Here is a 15771-nt window from a genome sequence, read left to right as displayed (position 1 = left end):
ATCACGTCAGTTGACTTTTAAAGAAAAAAAAAATGCCCATAATGAATATCTATTTGTGAATAACTGGCAGCTGACATTGGCGTGGCGGTGATGTTATGTGCTGCCCGTCGCTCACATGCCAAAGTCAGTTGCTGACATCAGAAGAGGATGCCGCTCATTGGGGTAGCAGCGGGAAGGTGAGTAGAACCATTTATTTTTTATGTATGTTGCCTAGCTAGAGGCATACATACCAGAATGGGCCCATGGTGAGGAGATGAGTGGCATATATACCAGGATCAGTATGATGATTATGTATAGCAAGTTAGGGGACAAATGTACTAGGATGTACCAAGGATGTAGATAATACACATATATATAATATAATGTATATAAGGATGGGGGACATGTATACCTGGAAGGGGCATAGCGTGGGGTACCTTAGTACAGAATTGGAGGATATTACCCCCATAACAGTGTCAACAGCAGGTTCCTTCCCCCCTCATAACAGTGCGTCATGTCCACACTTTTTGCTTCTTTTTTTTATTTATATATATATAATATATAATATGTGTGTGTATATGTATGTATATATATATATATATATATATATATATATATATATATATATATATATATATATATATATGTATATGTATGTGTATGTATATATGTATATATACATACATACATACATACACATATATATATATATATATATATATATATATATATATATATATATATATATATATATATATATATATATATATTTCTATATATGTATGTATATATATAATATAATATATATATATATATATATATATAATATATATAGTCACCTCTACAACCTATGGTCCAGTACATCTTGTAGTAGTTAAAACACCATAAATACCACAGATTTCCTTTAAAAATTTTGCATCTTTTATTCTTGTTCTGTGTTTTATTTCCTAATAGGGCAGAGGCAAATACTGATTATATAAAGAGATGCTCTTGGTTATACCAAGTACCAGTATGGTGGCATATACAGTACCTGGTAATAGACTATGCTCAGACAGCTGAAACCCCTTTTTGTACTGAGTGACACATGCGATGGCATTTGTAAACAGCTTATGTATGTTGCATTCACTATATCGCATTTACAGATCTAACTTTCCAAGATTAGACTTTTTATTTTGGGATTAAACCTGTAATCACTATAAAATGTTTTTTCTTTTTTCCCTCCAGATGATCTCACACAGCATGTTCGAACAAAGCACATAGAAGCCTCAACAGGAAAACCACCACTGCTCCAACTTTGTGAATTTTGTGGCCAAGCTGTGAAGCATTACAAAAGCCACAAAATCTTTTGCAGGTACTGATTATTAAGTGGAACATGTGTAAAATGATATACCAAAGTTCTGAAAATGCTGAACAGGTCTTCATTTTTCAGTAGTGGTAGCCAGGGATCTTTTAATAGTCTACCTCCAGTTCTTTGTAAATCTTGGTGACTGAAAAGAGTGAGAAGTCAATAACGTATTTCATATTATATTGATCTACAAACATATGTCATTATTGATCATCTGACAACATGTGTACGCCAGTGTTCATTAGATTTTGGCTTAAGAGTTATTGCTTGTTTAAAGTACATACCTGTTTCTTATAAGCAGCAGTGGTGGTATGACTTGGCACCCCCATCAAACATTTGTTTGAAGGAGCTGCAGTTCTTTGACGAGCACTGCACACGCCATACCTTTTAGTAGCACTTGTGGTTAGTATTTCAGATTTGTTCCGCTATAAATGCCAATTTGCCAAAATGCATTTACATTTTTTTTGTGTGTGTAATGTTTACATTATAGTGAAGGAAATAAGTATTTGATCACTTGCTGATTTTGTAAGGTATCCCAGCACGACTATGACCCAAAACATACAGCCAATGCAACAAAGAAGTGGCTCAAAAAGAAGCACGTTAAGGTCATGGAGTGGTCTAACCAGTCTCCAGACCTTAATCCCATAGAAAAGTTTTGGAGGGAGCTGAGGCTCCGAGTTACCAAGTGACAGCCTCAACATCTTAATGATTTAGAGATGATCTGCAAAGAGGAGTTGACCAAAATGCCTCCTGACATGTGTGCAAACCTCATCATCAACAACAAAAAACGCCTGACTGCTGTGCTTGACAGCAAGGGTTTTGCCACCAAGTATTAAGTCTTGTTTGCCAGAGAGATCAAATACTTATTTCTCTCTGCAACATGCAAATGTATAGAAAATGTATAAAAGGTGATTTTCTGGATTTTATATTGGATATTCTATCTCTCACTGTTAAAATTAACCTACCATTAAAATTATAGACTGTTCATGTCTTTGTCACTGGGCAAGCTTACAAAATCAGCAAGGGATCAAATAATTTTCCTCCACTGTATACTACTGTATAGTTTAAGTGAATTGCTGTAGTACTTAGCTTTTTCTTTGTTGTTGTGCTTTACAGTGGAGTGAAGAAATTTAAATGTGAGTTTTGTGTGCAGTCATTCCATCGGATATCAGAGTTAAAGCGGCACACTTGGACACATACTGGAGAACTTCCGTATCGCTGTAAAGTAAGTGGGCTTAGTGTTGGCCAACAGATATCGTTCTCGATTCGAGTTTTTTTTTCATGTAAAAAAAAAAATCAAACTGTTTACTATTTATAACAAGGTTTTTATCTTTTGACAACAAAAAGATTAATGCAATGTAAATACAAAGGTCACCAAGAATTTTTACATATAAGGAAATGCAGGGGGAGACACACCAGTGTGATTTTTATATATATATAATAATAATAATTTATTCATTTATATAGCGCTATTAATTCCATAGCACTTTAGATACATTGGCAACACTGTCCCCACTGGGGCTCACAATCTAAGGTCCCTAACTGTATGTTTTTGGAGTGTGGGAGGAAACCGGAGTACCCGGAGGAAACCCACGCAAACACGGGGAGAACATACAAACTCCTTGCAGATGGTGTCCTTGGTGGGAATTGAACCCAGGACCCCAGCGCTATAATATTAGCTGTAGTACCCAGGCGTTGCCCGGGATAGTAACTGGCTCTCTGGCTCTCTCACAGTCTCTGTCTGTCTCTTTCCATGTCTGTCTCTCTCTATCTCTATCCGTCTCTCCACCGACATCACATTACCTCACACATAAGCTTCTTATACTATGAATGTCTATCGTTCCTATAGCAACCAATCACAGCTGCTATTAATAACCTATAGCTTGCAGCTCCGTTGACTTTTTAATGGAGGCAGGTTTTTTGGAGAGTAACAGCGCGGGGTTAAATTTTCCTATAAAACAGTTTCCTGAGTCACATGAGGTGTCTGTGCAACATTTCGTGATTGTAAATAATGCGACGGAGCAGATTCCTTTAGCGGACACACACACACACACACACACACACACACACACACACACTTATACACATGCACACTCAGCTTTATATACTGTATATACTAGCTGTAGTACCCGGCATTGCCCGGGATAGTAACTGTCTCTTTGTCCCTCACAGTCTGTCTGTCTGTCTATTTCTTTTGGTCTGTTTGTCTGTCTCTGTGTGTGTCTATATGCGTGTCAGTGTCTATCCATGTCTGTCTGTTTGTGTCTCTGTGTGTGTCTGTCTCTCTATCTCTTTTCCCCCTCTGTCTCTTTTCCCCCTCTGTCTCTTTTCCCCCTCTGTCTCTTTTCCCCCTCTGTCTCTTTTCCCCCTCTGTCTCTTTTCCCCCTCTGTCTCTTTTCCCCCTCTGTCTCTTTTCCCCCTCTGTCTCTTTTCCCCCTCTGTCTCTTTTCCCCCTCTGTCTCTTTTCCCCCTCTGTCTCTTTTCCCCCTCTGTCTCTTTTCCCCTCTGTCTCTTTTCCCCCCTCTGTCTCTTTCCCCCCCCCTCTGTCTCTTTCCCCCCCCCTCTGTCTCTTTCCCCCCCCTCTGTCTCTTTTCCCCCCCTCTGTCTCTTTTCCCCCCCTCTGTCTCTTTTCCCCCCCTCTGTCTCTTTCCCCCCCCTCTGTCTCTTTTACCCCCTCTCTCTTTTACCCCTCTGTCTCTTTTCCCCCTCTGTCTCTTTCCCCCCTCTGTCTCTTTCCCCCTCTGTCTCTTTTCCCCCTCTGTCTCTTTTCCCCCTCTGTCTCTTTTCCCCCTCTGTCTCTTTTCCCCCTCTGTCTCTTTTCCCCCTCTGTCTCTTTTCCCCCTCTGTCTCTTTTACCCCCTCTGTCTCTTTTACCCCTCTGTCTCTTTTACCCCTCTGTCTCTTTTCCCCCTCTGTCTTTTACCCCCTCTGTCTCTTTTACCCCCTCTGTCTCTTTTACCCCCTCTGTCTCTTTTACCCCCTCTGTCTCTTTTACCCCCTCTGTCTCTTTTACCCCCTCTGTCTCTTTTACCCCCTCTGTCTCTTTTACCCCCTCTGTCTCTTTTACCCCCTCTGTCTCTTTTACCCCCTCTGTCTCTTTTACCCCCTCTGTCTCTTTTACCCCCTCTGTCTCTTTTCCCCCTCTGTCTCTTTTCCCCCTCTGTCTCTTTTCCCCCTCTGTCTCTTTTCCCCCTCTGTCTCTTTTCCCCCTCTGTCTCTTTTCCCCCTCTGTCTCTTTTCCCCCTCTGTCTCTTTTCCCCTCTGTCTCTTTTCCCCCTCTGTCTCTTTCCCCCCCCTCTGTCTCTTTCCCCCCCCTCTGTCTCTTTCCCCCCCCTCTGTCTCTTTTCCCCCCCCTCTGTCTCTTTTCCCCCCCCTCTGTCTCTTTTCCCCCCCTCTGTCTCTTTTCCCCCCCTCTGTCTCTTTTCCCCCCCTCTGTCTCTTTTACCCCCTCTGTCTCTTTTCCTCCTCTGTCTCTTTTCCTCCTCTGTCTCTTTTCCCCCTCTGTCTCTTTTCCCCCTCTGTCTCTTTTCCCCCTCTGTCTCTTTTCCCCCTCTGTCTCTTTCCCCCTCTGTCTCTTTTCCCCCTCTGTCTCTTTTCCCCCTCTGTCTCTTTTACCCCCTCTGTCTCTTTTCCCCCTCTGTCTCTTTTACCCCCCCTCTGTCTCTTTTACCCCCCCTCTGTCTCTTTTCCCCCCCCTCTGTCTCTTTTCCCCCCCTCTGTCTCTTTTCCCCCCCTCTGTCTCTTTTCCTCCTCTGTCTCTTTTCCCCCTCTGTCTCTTTTCCCCCTCTGTCTCTTTTCCCCCTCTGTCTCTTTTCCCCCTCTGTCTCTTTTCCCCCTCTGTCTCTTTTCCCCCTCTGTCTCTTTTCCCCCTCTGTCTCTTTCCCCCTCTGTCTCTTTTCCCCCTCTGTCTTTTACCCCCTCTGTCTCTTTTACCCCCTCTGTCTCTTTTCCCCCTCTGTCTCTTTTCCCCCTCTGTCTCTTTTCCCCCTCTGTCTCTTTTCCCCCTCTGTCTCTTTTACCCCTCTGTCTCTTTTACCCCCTCTGTCTTTTACCCCCTCTGTCTTTTACCCCCTCTGTCTCTTTTACCCCCTCTGTCTCTTTTACCCCCTCTGTCTCTTTTACCCCCTCTGTCTTTTACCCCCTCTGTCTCTTTTACCCCCTCTGTCTCTTTTACCCCCTCTGTCTCTTTTACCCCCTCTGTCTTTTACCCCCTCTGTCTCTTTTACCCCCTCTGTCTCTTTTACCCCCTCTGTCTCTTTTACCCCCTCTGTCTCTTTTACCCCCTCTGTCTCTTTTACCCCCTCTGTCTCTTTTACCCCCTCTGTCTCTTTTACCCCCTCTGTCTCTTTTACCCCCCTCTGTCTCTTTTACCCCCCTCTGTCTCTTTACCCCCCTCTGTCTCTTTTACCCCCTCTGTCTTTTACCCCCTCTGTCTCTCTCTTTCCCTATATGCCTGCCTCTGTCTGTCTCTTTGACTTTTTACTTTCTCTGTCTCTTTCCCGGTCTGTCAGTTTCTGTCTGTGCTTATGTCTGTCTGTCTCTTTCTGTCTCTCTATCCGTCTCCCCACCGACATGTTATTACCTCACACATAAGCTTCTTATACTAACAATTTATTTTTTTCTTATAGCAACAAAACACAGCTCCTATTAATAAGCTGTAGCTCCTATCTCCATTGACTTTAATGGAGACAGGTGTTTTGGAGAGTAACTGTAACCGGCGAGGTTAAATTTTCCTGTCACAACATAGTCCACGACGTTCCCTGAGTCACAATGGGTGTCTGTGCAAAATTTCGTGATTGGAAATGCGACGGTGCAAATTCCTTTAGCGGACACACATACACACACGGACATATATACACACACACACACACACACACACTCAGCTTTATATATTAGATATATACTGGGTTGTTTTTTATAGATATATAATATATATATATCCAAAAGCTTTGCAATTTAACAGAGGTATGTAGATTTTTGAGATTCACTGTTCATGAATGCTGTGCTTGGCCAAAAATTCATATGTTCCCTTTATAGAGATTAGTTCAGCCATCCATATTGTAATGTGTATGGTTTCTTAATAAGGATTTATTTCGTCCTGAACGCCTTCATGAAGTTAAAGACCAAAATTTGAAACATTTCTCACATATAGTGTGTGTGTGTGTGTAAAATATTAATAATCATATCCATCAGGATTTAAACATGCAACCCCACCATACACGATTGTGTAGAAAGGAGGGAGAGCACATGCTCCAATAACATGCACAAAAAGCGGAGAAACCGAGTGTAAAGTGCAAAACATAATTTTATTAATTAACAATGGAGACAATAAAATACCAATGGTACAGAACAAGCAAGAAAGAATTGGGGAAGGCTAATGACACCAAAAGTAAAAAGCATCTTTGCACACGTTCACATTATTGGGATATTGCACCTTTGCCAGTTCACAGCATAATGTAGACAAATTAAAGGCATGCACAAAAAAGATACCCATTAAATAGTGAGTGCAACAGTGGTAAAGATCTAGATGGTGGTTACCAGAATAGGTTACAAGTTTGACCCACAATAAGGAAAAAATATTTTTAGAATGCCATATTACCTGCCAGTATATATGTGGTGCAAGGGTTAATCGGTAACCAGCCAGTTGGTGTCACAGCAGTCTCGCAGCCAGGCTCCCCTACGTAGGTTTCACATTGTTTGTAAACTTGACCGCTTCATCAGAGGGAAGAGCGAGACTGAGGGGCCAGGAACTGCTGTGGGCAGCTTCAAAATCTGATGCTGAACACATCATGCAGAGCACCTGAGTTCCGTAGAAGCGGCGAATGCGCGCGCGGTCATAGCGTCCCCGCACCATCCACCCGGCTAGCCGGGTCAACCGCACATGCGCGGGCGGCACGGAGTATCGATGGCGCACGCGCAGCAATCCCGTGGACGCCAGGAGGGACGGCCGGGGCACACGCAAGCGCACGCGCACAGACGGCAAGGTAACAGTGTAGTAGAGATCTGTAAATGGCGCATGTGTGGGCCACAAGATGTAAACATGAAGTCCGGGCATGCACAGAAACATGTCAGCGCACAGCGCAGGGAGAGAAGACGAGAGCCATGTAACACTGCGCACATCAAGAGAATATATGACAGATCACAATACAAGTACAATGTGCAAATATCAGACCAATTTTAATGATGGAAATAATAAGTGCATAGTGCCAGAAGACTTGATTATCCTTAAAGAAGAATTCAGAAAAATTTCTTGTCCAGGAAATCTTATATGGGCAGCGCAGTGTTGATTCACATTGGCTCCACAGCTGTATATTCGTTAAGTACAGGGGTGAATCTGAGATACAGCAATAAAATAAGAAACGTATACCAGTGGTAATATAAAATAGGTGCTTAAAACAAATGTATATTAAAACCTGAAACCGGAAGAAAAAGAAAAAGCAAAAAATGCCATTGGAAAACAAGCCGAGGTTGAAAAAGTGGGGGCAAAAGGCAGGTCACTAAGGGCACGCTATAAAAAAAAAATGAAAAAAATATTTTCGTTAAGACCACCAGGTACAATTGTCCCATGGACCGCTATCCACTTGGTTTCACACTGAGCAAGTAATCTCTTTAGGTTACCACCTCTGTTACCACCATGTGTTACATCTATGCCTCTCACCTTGAGCGATCTTAGATCGCAGGCATGATGCAACTTGAAATGGCCACATGCGGTTCCTTTTATTTTGATGCACAGCCAAGATAAACACACAGCTGGGGGCTGCAGCCTGTAGCTCTATGCTTTATCTGTGCTGGGTATCGTAATATTCAGGGACCCTGTGCCAATTTATTTATTTTATTTATTTTTACAGCAATACAGGCGCACTGCGCATCTGATTGGTCGCAGTCAGACACGCTGTCACAAAGGCTTTGGGCGCTGTCTGACTGCAATCAATCAGAGACGCCGGGACTGCCAGTAGGCGGATGAAGCAGTGCATATGCAAGAAGATAATGAGCAGCCCCGGAAGTAGAGTGAGCAGCCTGGAAGCAGAGATACAGCTGCTTGGAGACTCGGTAAGTATAAACTTTAAGCACTTGCTTTTATTTTTATTTTCTTTCTGTTTTCTTATTTTTTTAATTTATTTTTTATTGCCCTGGTGGCTGGACCCGGATTGTTACCCAGAGTTCCCTGAGAACTCCGGGGTTGGTGTTCCGGTTCTTTTTAACTCACATGATTCTGGACTTTTACAGTCTGGATCCGCCCATCACTATTCGCTACATTTGTCTATTCATCTTTCTTTCCATGATAACAAGTTTGCCAGTGCCATATGCTGAAAAACAGCCCCACATCATGATGTTCCCACCTCCAAACTTCACTGTTTGTATGGTGTTAAAGGCCTCCAAACATGGTGTGTATTATAGCATCCAAAGAGTTCAATTTTGGTCTCATCTGACCAGGCAATATTCTCCTAGTATTTCATCTTCTTGTGTAAATGTGGTTAAGCAAACTTTACCGATGCTTGAACATGCTTTTTGTTCAGCAATGGAGTCTTGCATGGCGACCATGCATACAGGCCATGGATATTAAGTGCATTACTTATTGTTTTCTTTGAAACAATTGTACCTGCTGATTCCTGGTGTATCTTTAGCTCTCTACAAGAGGTCATTGGTTCTAGGACAACTCTTCTGAGAATTCTGTTCACTATGTGTTATTTTAAGGGCACACCAAATTTGCATTGTTACAAAAGTTGTACACTGACTACTTTGCATTGCATCAAAGTGACATATCTTCAGTGTTGTCGCATGAAAAGATATATAATAAAAGTTCCAATAATGAGATTGTGAGGGATTTACTCACTTTTGTGATATACTGTTTGTGTGTGCATATGTGTATATAATATGTATGTATATAAAATTGTATGACCCTGTCAGAAATGATTTTTATAATTTGTCTTATAACTTTTGTTGTTGCAGATCTGCGGGAAGGGTTGCAGACATCCAAGTAACATGAAGAAGCACATCCGTACTGTGCACAAAGCAGATATGCGGGTGCAAATCAACAGAGAACATGCATCTCCACGGTTCTTCAAAAATAGGAGGCCAGCAGCTTTATTTTCAGAACATACTCTACCAAAGGGCCTGCCTTCTAATGACTCCTTGCCAGTTCCAGCATCGGCTGGTGATCACAGCATCCAGACAGACTCCTCAGTATCTCCTGTATCGCTTTCCTATGTCTCCATCTTTACAGGTGACGAAACTGCAGCCAATAATTTTACTCTGCGTGATCCACAAGACTTAAAGACTGCAGGTTGTCAGTAACAGCGACCAAGTTGAGTATCACTCTCCATCCAGCATCCAGACTCTAAAAGTGGTTGTTCTTGAAGAATGGAAAAAGATAGATGTTATGTTGTGAATTTATTCATTCTATGATTAGAAGACTCTGTGCTGTACTTAAAAATCTCGGAGGTTATACAAAATACTAGAAGTATTAGTTTTTGATGTGAGATGTATGCATTTTTGCAATAACTAATTTTGTAATGGAAGTTATATTATTAACCTTACTTTCATGTTATGGGTTAAAAAAAAGTTCTTATCAAAATATAGGAAATTTTTCTTTTACTCAGTGAGATATTGATTAAAATCTTACTTTTCAAAGGTGGTGTACTCATTGATGCTGAGCATTGGAAGTTCCCATAATATGGTGCGACTGTATCAAATTACAGATGACATCCTCTTACAAAGCAAGTCTCCATAACAAGTTCTGTGCAGAATCGTAATGATCAGAGATTTTATGCTGTAAAGACAGAATTACAGTAAAGCACTTACTGCTGAACTTTGGCTATTCCAGGACTTTAGTAGTATTTAGTATTGGGGTTTGTTGGATGTTTGGAAATAAATCCATAAAGTCACTATTTACTTTTTGACAGCAGGGCGCTTTGCTTTAAGGTTTCCCTGGATTTTACAAAAATTGTGTAAAATAACGGAGAGTCCTCAGTGGTTGATACCTTTTAATGGCTAACTGAAAATAAACTGATAATAATAGCAAGCTTTCGAGACTACTCAAGTCTCTTCATCAGGCTCAGTATTCATTTTATGCTCTATCTGCATTGTCCCCGAGACAGGGCTGGTTTTAGACCTGAGAAATTTAAGTGGCGCCCCAAATGTTAACATTGCATCATTACACAGAAACCTTTTATGTTGCATTTACATGGACTGAGTTCAAGACGTGAAACCAGTGCTAATTTACGGCATTTTTACACAGATTGGCGAAGAATGATGGGCACAGAGTGATTAATAAATCTGGCCCTATATAGTATCATGTTATAAACAGCATGTCTGCTGTTTACACAGCGTGATATGGTACTGAAAAAAATAATTTTTGATCTAGCATAAACAATTCACCCCATGAATGAGCGCACACACACACACACACACACACACACACACACACTGCACTCTGATATTCACTTTGTGACACAAAGAAACACCCACACACTCTGTGACATACACACTGCATGTACTTACACACATACACAAAACACATGTATACACCACACACACATGCATGTAACGCACATATATATATAATATATACACACACACTTATGCACAGACCACATACTGTACATACATACACACTTGAGTTGAGCAAATAAATTAGAAAGGGGTTGAATGCTACTTTAATTTTTCAAAGGTCTGCATTTACCAAAATGCAGATTTTCTGTAATTCGCTTTTGCATGGATTCACCAAACAGATTTGGCAATATCTATGATCACAACCGTAAAAGGCCATAAAAAAGTTAAAAGAAAAAAACAAAAAAAAAAAAAACAACTCCTTATACTTCACTGCTTACCTGTTTGGCCCATCAAATCCTCATGTCAGGTCTCCAGTGCTTGCTGCATTTTCAGATTATTGGTGCTTGCGCTGAAATCCCCAGTACGGACCAGAATTCCAGGCTTGATCATATCAGTGATGGCTCTGCGTATGCTCTTGCAAAACTGATGATGCCATGACTTTTGCATGCGCACAACCCCCAGCCTAGTCAAAGGCAGAAGTCCTGGCCTATCACTGATGGCGGAGATCTGAAGATGTGACAAGGACCGGAAAGGTGACTGTGAAGAGACAGAAAAGTCAGCGATGAGTATGAGCACATTTTTTTCATATAATGTTTATTATATTCTGGCGTCTGTACAGAACCTAGACCATAATAAAGGATCATCAATTCATGTACAATAACTTCACAAAGATTTTCCCAGGAAATTTGATTCTCTGAGAAAAGGCAAATACAAACTTTGCCTTATCCACCCATCTCTAATACACACACAAGTATAAACACAGAAGACATACATACAGACACATATATATGTATACATAATGCACATACAAAAACACAAGTATACACAGCACATACACAAATATACATGTATACAAAGAGCACATACATACACACTATATAGAGGACTTACCAGTCTGTTTCCTCCTACTTCGGGACTCACGCAGGGTAGAAGACATTTGGTGACATTATGGTTACATGACCGTAATGTCACCAAAGATCCTGCTTTACTCTTTAACATCGGAAACTACTAATAATGTAGAACTGCTTTTATTAAAGACGTTTCTGCTACTAACATTGGGGACTCATAAGGTGGTGTGGGCAATTACCCAATTTGCCACCCATGCCCTTCTAACACTGCCCCTGACCACTGAGGGGTGAAAACTGTCTTTTTTTTTTTTTTTTTTTATTTTTGCCACTTATAGCCAACTACCATGGAAGCCTTGAGCTATGAATAGGGATATCTACCAAATCAAAGACTTGTGTTCAGTTAACTTCATTTTTTGGTGAAAACAATACCATGATTGGTATTAATACTACAACCAAATGGCTGAACTAAATGTGTAGTCTGTTTGCAGATTTATTAGGCAAGTGAGTATTTTGACCATATCATTTTTATGCAGTGTGAGAAATATTGTGAGGAATATATTACATTCGTACATGCCAGTCAACTGCCAATTTCCATATTTGCACACATCCTGCCCTGCGTCATGAGGAAGTTACCAAGATCTGGGGACCAAATGCAGGTGACAAAAGCCAATTAAAACAAAGGGAGAAGCTCTAACCAGGTCAAGCCCCCTGCTGACAACGTAATAATAAAGGGAAGTGTGCCAGCAACTGCAAGATGAAGGACAGTTTGAAAGGCATTTTGCAGTTAGTCTGGTTCCGGGGAAAAAGGTAAAATATTGGGGCCTGCGTGGCTCCCACAGATAGGGCAGACACATTCCAGTTTCATGACGGCAAGACACACGTCGCACATATGTTTTAATAATACTGGGACCTGCGTATCAGCCTAAAATTAATTACTCCCCGAAGAAAGCCAACAAACCCATCATGTTTCATAGCTATGGATAGATCAAATCATATCTAGAACTATGATGGTCATATCGTCCACGTGGGACACTGAGGTAAGTCGTAACTTTCTGGGAACTGAAGACACAGCCCATGTCCAGGCCAGTCTTAAGTCACAAACTGTGCAATACATGACAAGGTCTTATCACATGGCTCTGATGTATTAGAGACTTCAGGGCGGGGCTACGAGGTGCAGTTTTGTCACAGATTGACAGGTTGACGAACGAGCAGGGGGACATCTGCGTTACTCCTGTCCCCCGGCTGGTTCGTGACATACAGATTTTACAAATCCAAGCTGAACTTGAATGCTTATTGCATGTAGCCGATCAGGTGATGTATATTTGTATTAGCAGAAAATTGTAAATGGTTGCTTATAGAACAACAACAAAGTTGATTTGTTGTTTTTTTTTACCAAAGTTTTCAATTCAATCAGAATTACAGCGCCAATACAGTCATGACTTTATGTTAAACTACAAAGTTGTGCTAACACGTTGTCTTAAGTGGGAGATAATGTGTATACAGTGTATGGCAAGCTGTGGTTTGTGCTGCCCAAAAAGTTTATTGTCAAAAGATTAATAAAGAAAAAGAATGATGGCATATCCTACCTTTCTAATGTGAACAGGTGCAAACTGAACATGAAACATAGTAACAAAAAGGATGCAGTTGCACTCTGTAGTGCTAAGATATGTGGTGCAACAATGAATATGGGAATATAGACAAGCATTACTAGTATGAAAAACATGTAAAAATTGAGATACATACCACACAAAAATGTCCAGTTTTATGTGAGCCCAACAGCCAAAGGCAAGGCGACTTCTGTTTGTTGGGTTCATATGAAACTAATGCCCAGATTGTGTTAAAAGCCTACAATTTGTGGGCAGACAGGAACCTGCAAATAACATTCCCTAAGGCTGAAGAGCAGGAGTGTTCAATCAGAAGGTATGATCCTGTAATCTAAGAAAAAGACTGATGGAATATCCTACCTTTCTAATGAGAACAGGTGCAAACTGAACATGAAACATCATAACAAAAAGGAGACAGTTGCACCCTGTAGTGCTAAGATATGGGGAACAATGAATATGGGAATGTAGACATGAATTACTGCTATGAAAATAAACTGACAGACTCCATGGATGGAAGGTTTATGACTAGTGATGGGTGAACCCGAATTGTAAAGTTCGTGGTTGATACCGTACACCTAGTGTCTGTGCACAGACCCCGAACGCGGACCTCTCATGGAAGTTCAGGTTACTTTTTGGCTTCGGCCACCCAGATAAAAATAAAAAGGAAGGAAAATGTGGATTAAAGCAGGACAATTGTACTTGCTGAGTTTCCACACGGCTGTCACTCTTTCCAGGTCAGCTCATTAAATCTCATGAATATTCACTGCTTCCCCCACCCACCTTATCAGACAACATCAGTGATTGAATGCAGGCAGACTGCTGACGTGCCGGCATCTGTTATTTGTTGCCCTCATACTAGCTGTCTGGGTCCCCAAAATGGAGTGTAAAAATAAATCATTGGAAAAAATGGCGTATGTTTCCCTGTATTTTGATACCCAGCTCAAATAGCTTGAGGCTGCAGTCCCCAGCATTGTGCATTATCTTGACTGTGTATTAAAATATGAGTAGCTTTTTTTTAATTACTGTATGTAAATGATTTAAAAATAACAGGCATTCTGTCCTCACAATTTTGATACCAAGCCGAGATAAAGCGGACAGCTGGGGGCTGGTATTCTTAGGCTGGGGGGGGCATGGTTACTGGGCCCTCCTCAGCCTAAAAATAGCCTGCAGCCGCCCTACAATTGGCGGATTCATTAGATGCGCCAATCCCAGCACTCTACTCTGCTCACCCCGACGGCCCTGGTGCGTTAGCAGTCGGGGTAATATAAGAGGTTAATGACAGCTGTGATGTGTCAAAAAATCACAGCTGCCATCAACCATCCGAGGTTAGTAATTGTCTCATATACTCCTCCCCATTATTAAACTTGGATTTGATGACAGCTGTGTTTTTTGACAAATCACAACTGTCATTAACCCCTTATATTGCCTCTATTGCTACGGCTGCAGGGCAACTGGGATGAGCCAGGAAAGGCGCCAGTATTGGCGCATCTAATGGATGTGCCAATTCTGGGGTGGCTGCAGGTTGCTATTTTTAGGCTGGGGATTGCCCAATAATCATGGGCCTCCCCAGCCTGAGAATCTTGTACTCCATGCACACCATGTGGAGTACTTGTATTTTTCAAACTATGAAATGCACTTTTTAACAAGAAAAATTCTTGCTAAAAGTGTGCATGTCTTATTTTCTGGAGGCAGCTTTCTTAGGATGGAGAAGAATGCAGACATCTCATCCTTCCCAATTGCAGAGACAACTGTCTTCTCTCCTCCAGCCACAGACAGATTTTGTGATCAGTCACAAGCCTTGAATGAACTGGAAGATGTGGCAATTTACAATGCTTCCATGTATGTGTGTGTAAATTTGCATTTAGTAGTGTGGTGTGTTTTATATGTGTGTATATAGCAGAGCTGTGTGTGTCTATATGTGCAGGTAGTGTGCATCTAGCAGATCTGTGTCTATTCATATGTGCATGTAGCAGAGCTGTTTGTGTGCATGTAGTGTGCAAGTAGAAGAGCTGTGTGTCTATATATGCATATGTAGCAGAGCTGTGTGTATAAAACACACTGCAGAAAAACCCGAACTATATATTTATCACTTGCCTAGCCTATTACATTAAAATTAATAATAATGACCTCTCCACTTTACACCAGCAGGTTAGTTTTAATTTATAAAAAAAATGTTTTTTTTATACTTTCTGCTATATAAACCTGGAGTGTGTTGCGGCCCGAATTTGCAATCTGCCAGGCTGAGCAAATGTCTAGTGGGCTGTAGCATTAAACTACAAACTTGGTCCTGGCCCTTTTAAATCTTTGAACTATGTGTGCAGGACAGCGCTGTTATGTGTGACTGTGGCCAGACATTTTTTTAGTCTTGTTGGTCTACTAGGTATTGCTCCCACCTGGCCAGAATCCTACTCTATACTGCAATACGCCGAAACAGCTGTGTGTG

The 15771-nt window shown here is 41.4% G+C and overlaps 1 protein-coding gene across 1 annotated transcript in view; it reads left to right on the top strand.

Moving 5' to 3' along the window:
- Window positions 1-10299, top strand: part of LOC142295551 (uncharacterized) — a 98319-nt gene extending 88020 nt beyond the window's left edge. Inside the window, exons 4-6 of the mRNA XM_075338665.1 lie at window positions 1204-1330; window positions 2441-2549; window positions 9275-10299. Of these exons, the coding sequence (XP_075194780.1) occupies window positions 1204-1330; window positions 2441-2549; window positions 9275-9619 (581 nt within the window). The 3' untranslated portion in view covers window positions 9620-10299. The remainder of the gene's footprint in view (window positions 1-1203; window positions 1331-2440; window positions 2550-9274) is intronic.
- Window positions 10300-15771: the final 5472 nt, after the last annotated feature.

This window comes from Anomaloglossus baeobatrachus, chromosome 1, assembly GCF_048569485.1.
Source record: "Anomaloglossus baeobatrachus isolate aAnoBae1 chromosome 1, aAnoBae1.hap1, whole genome shotgun sequence".
Lineage (NCBI taxonomy): Eukaryota > Metazoa > Chordata > Amphibia > Anura > Aromobatidae > Anomaloglossus > Anomaloglossus baeobatrachus.
Note: the sequence above shows the minus strand (reverse complement) of the source record. Positions and strands in the feature narration are given on the sequence as shown.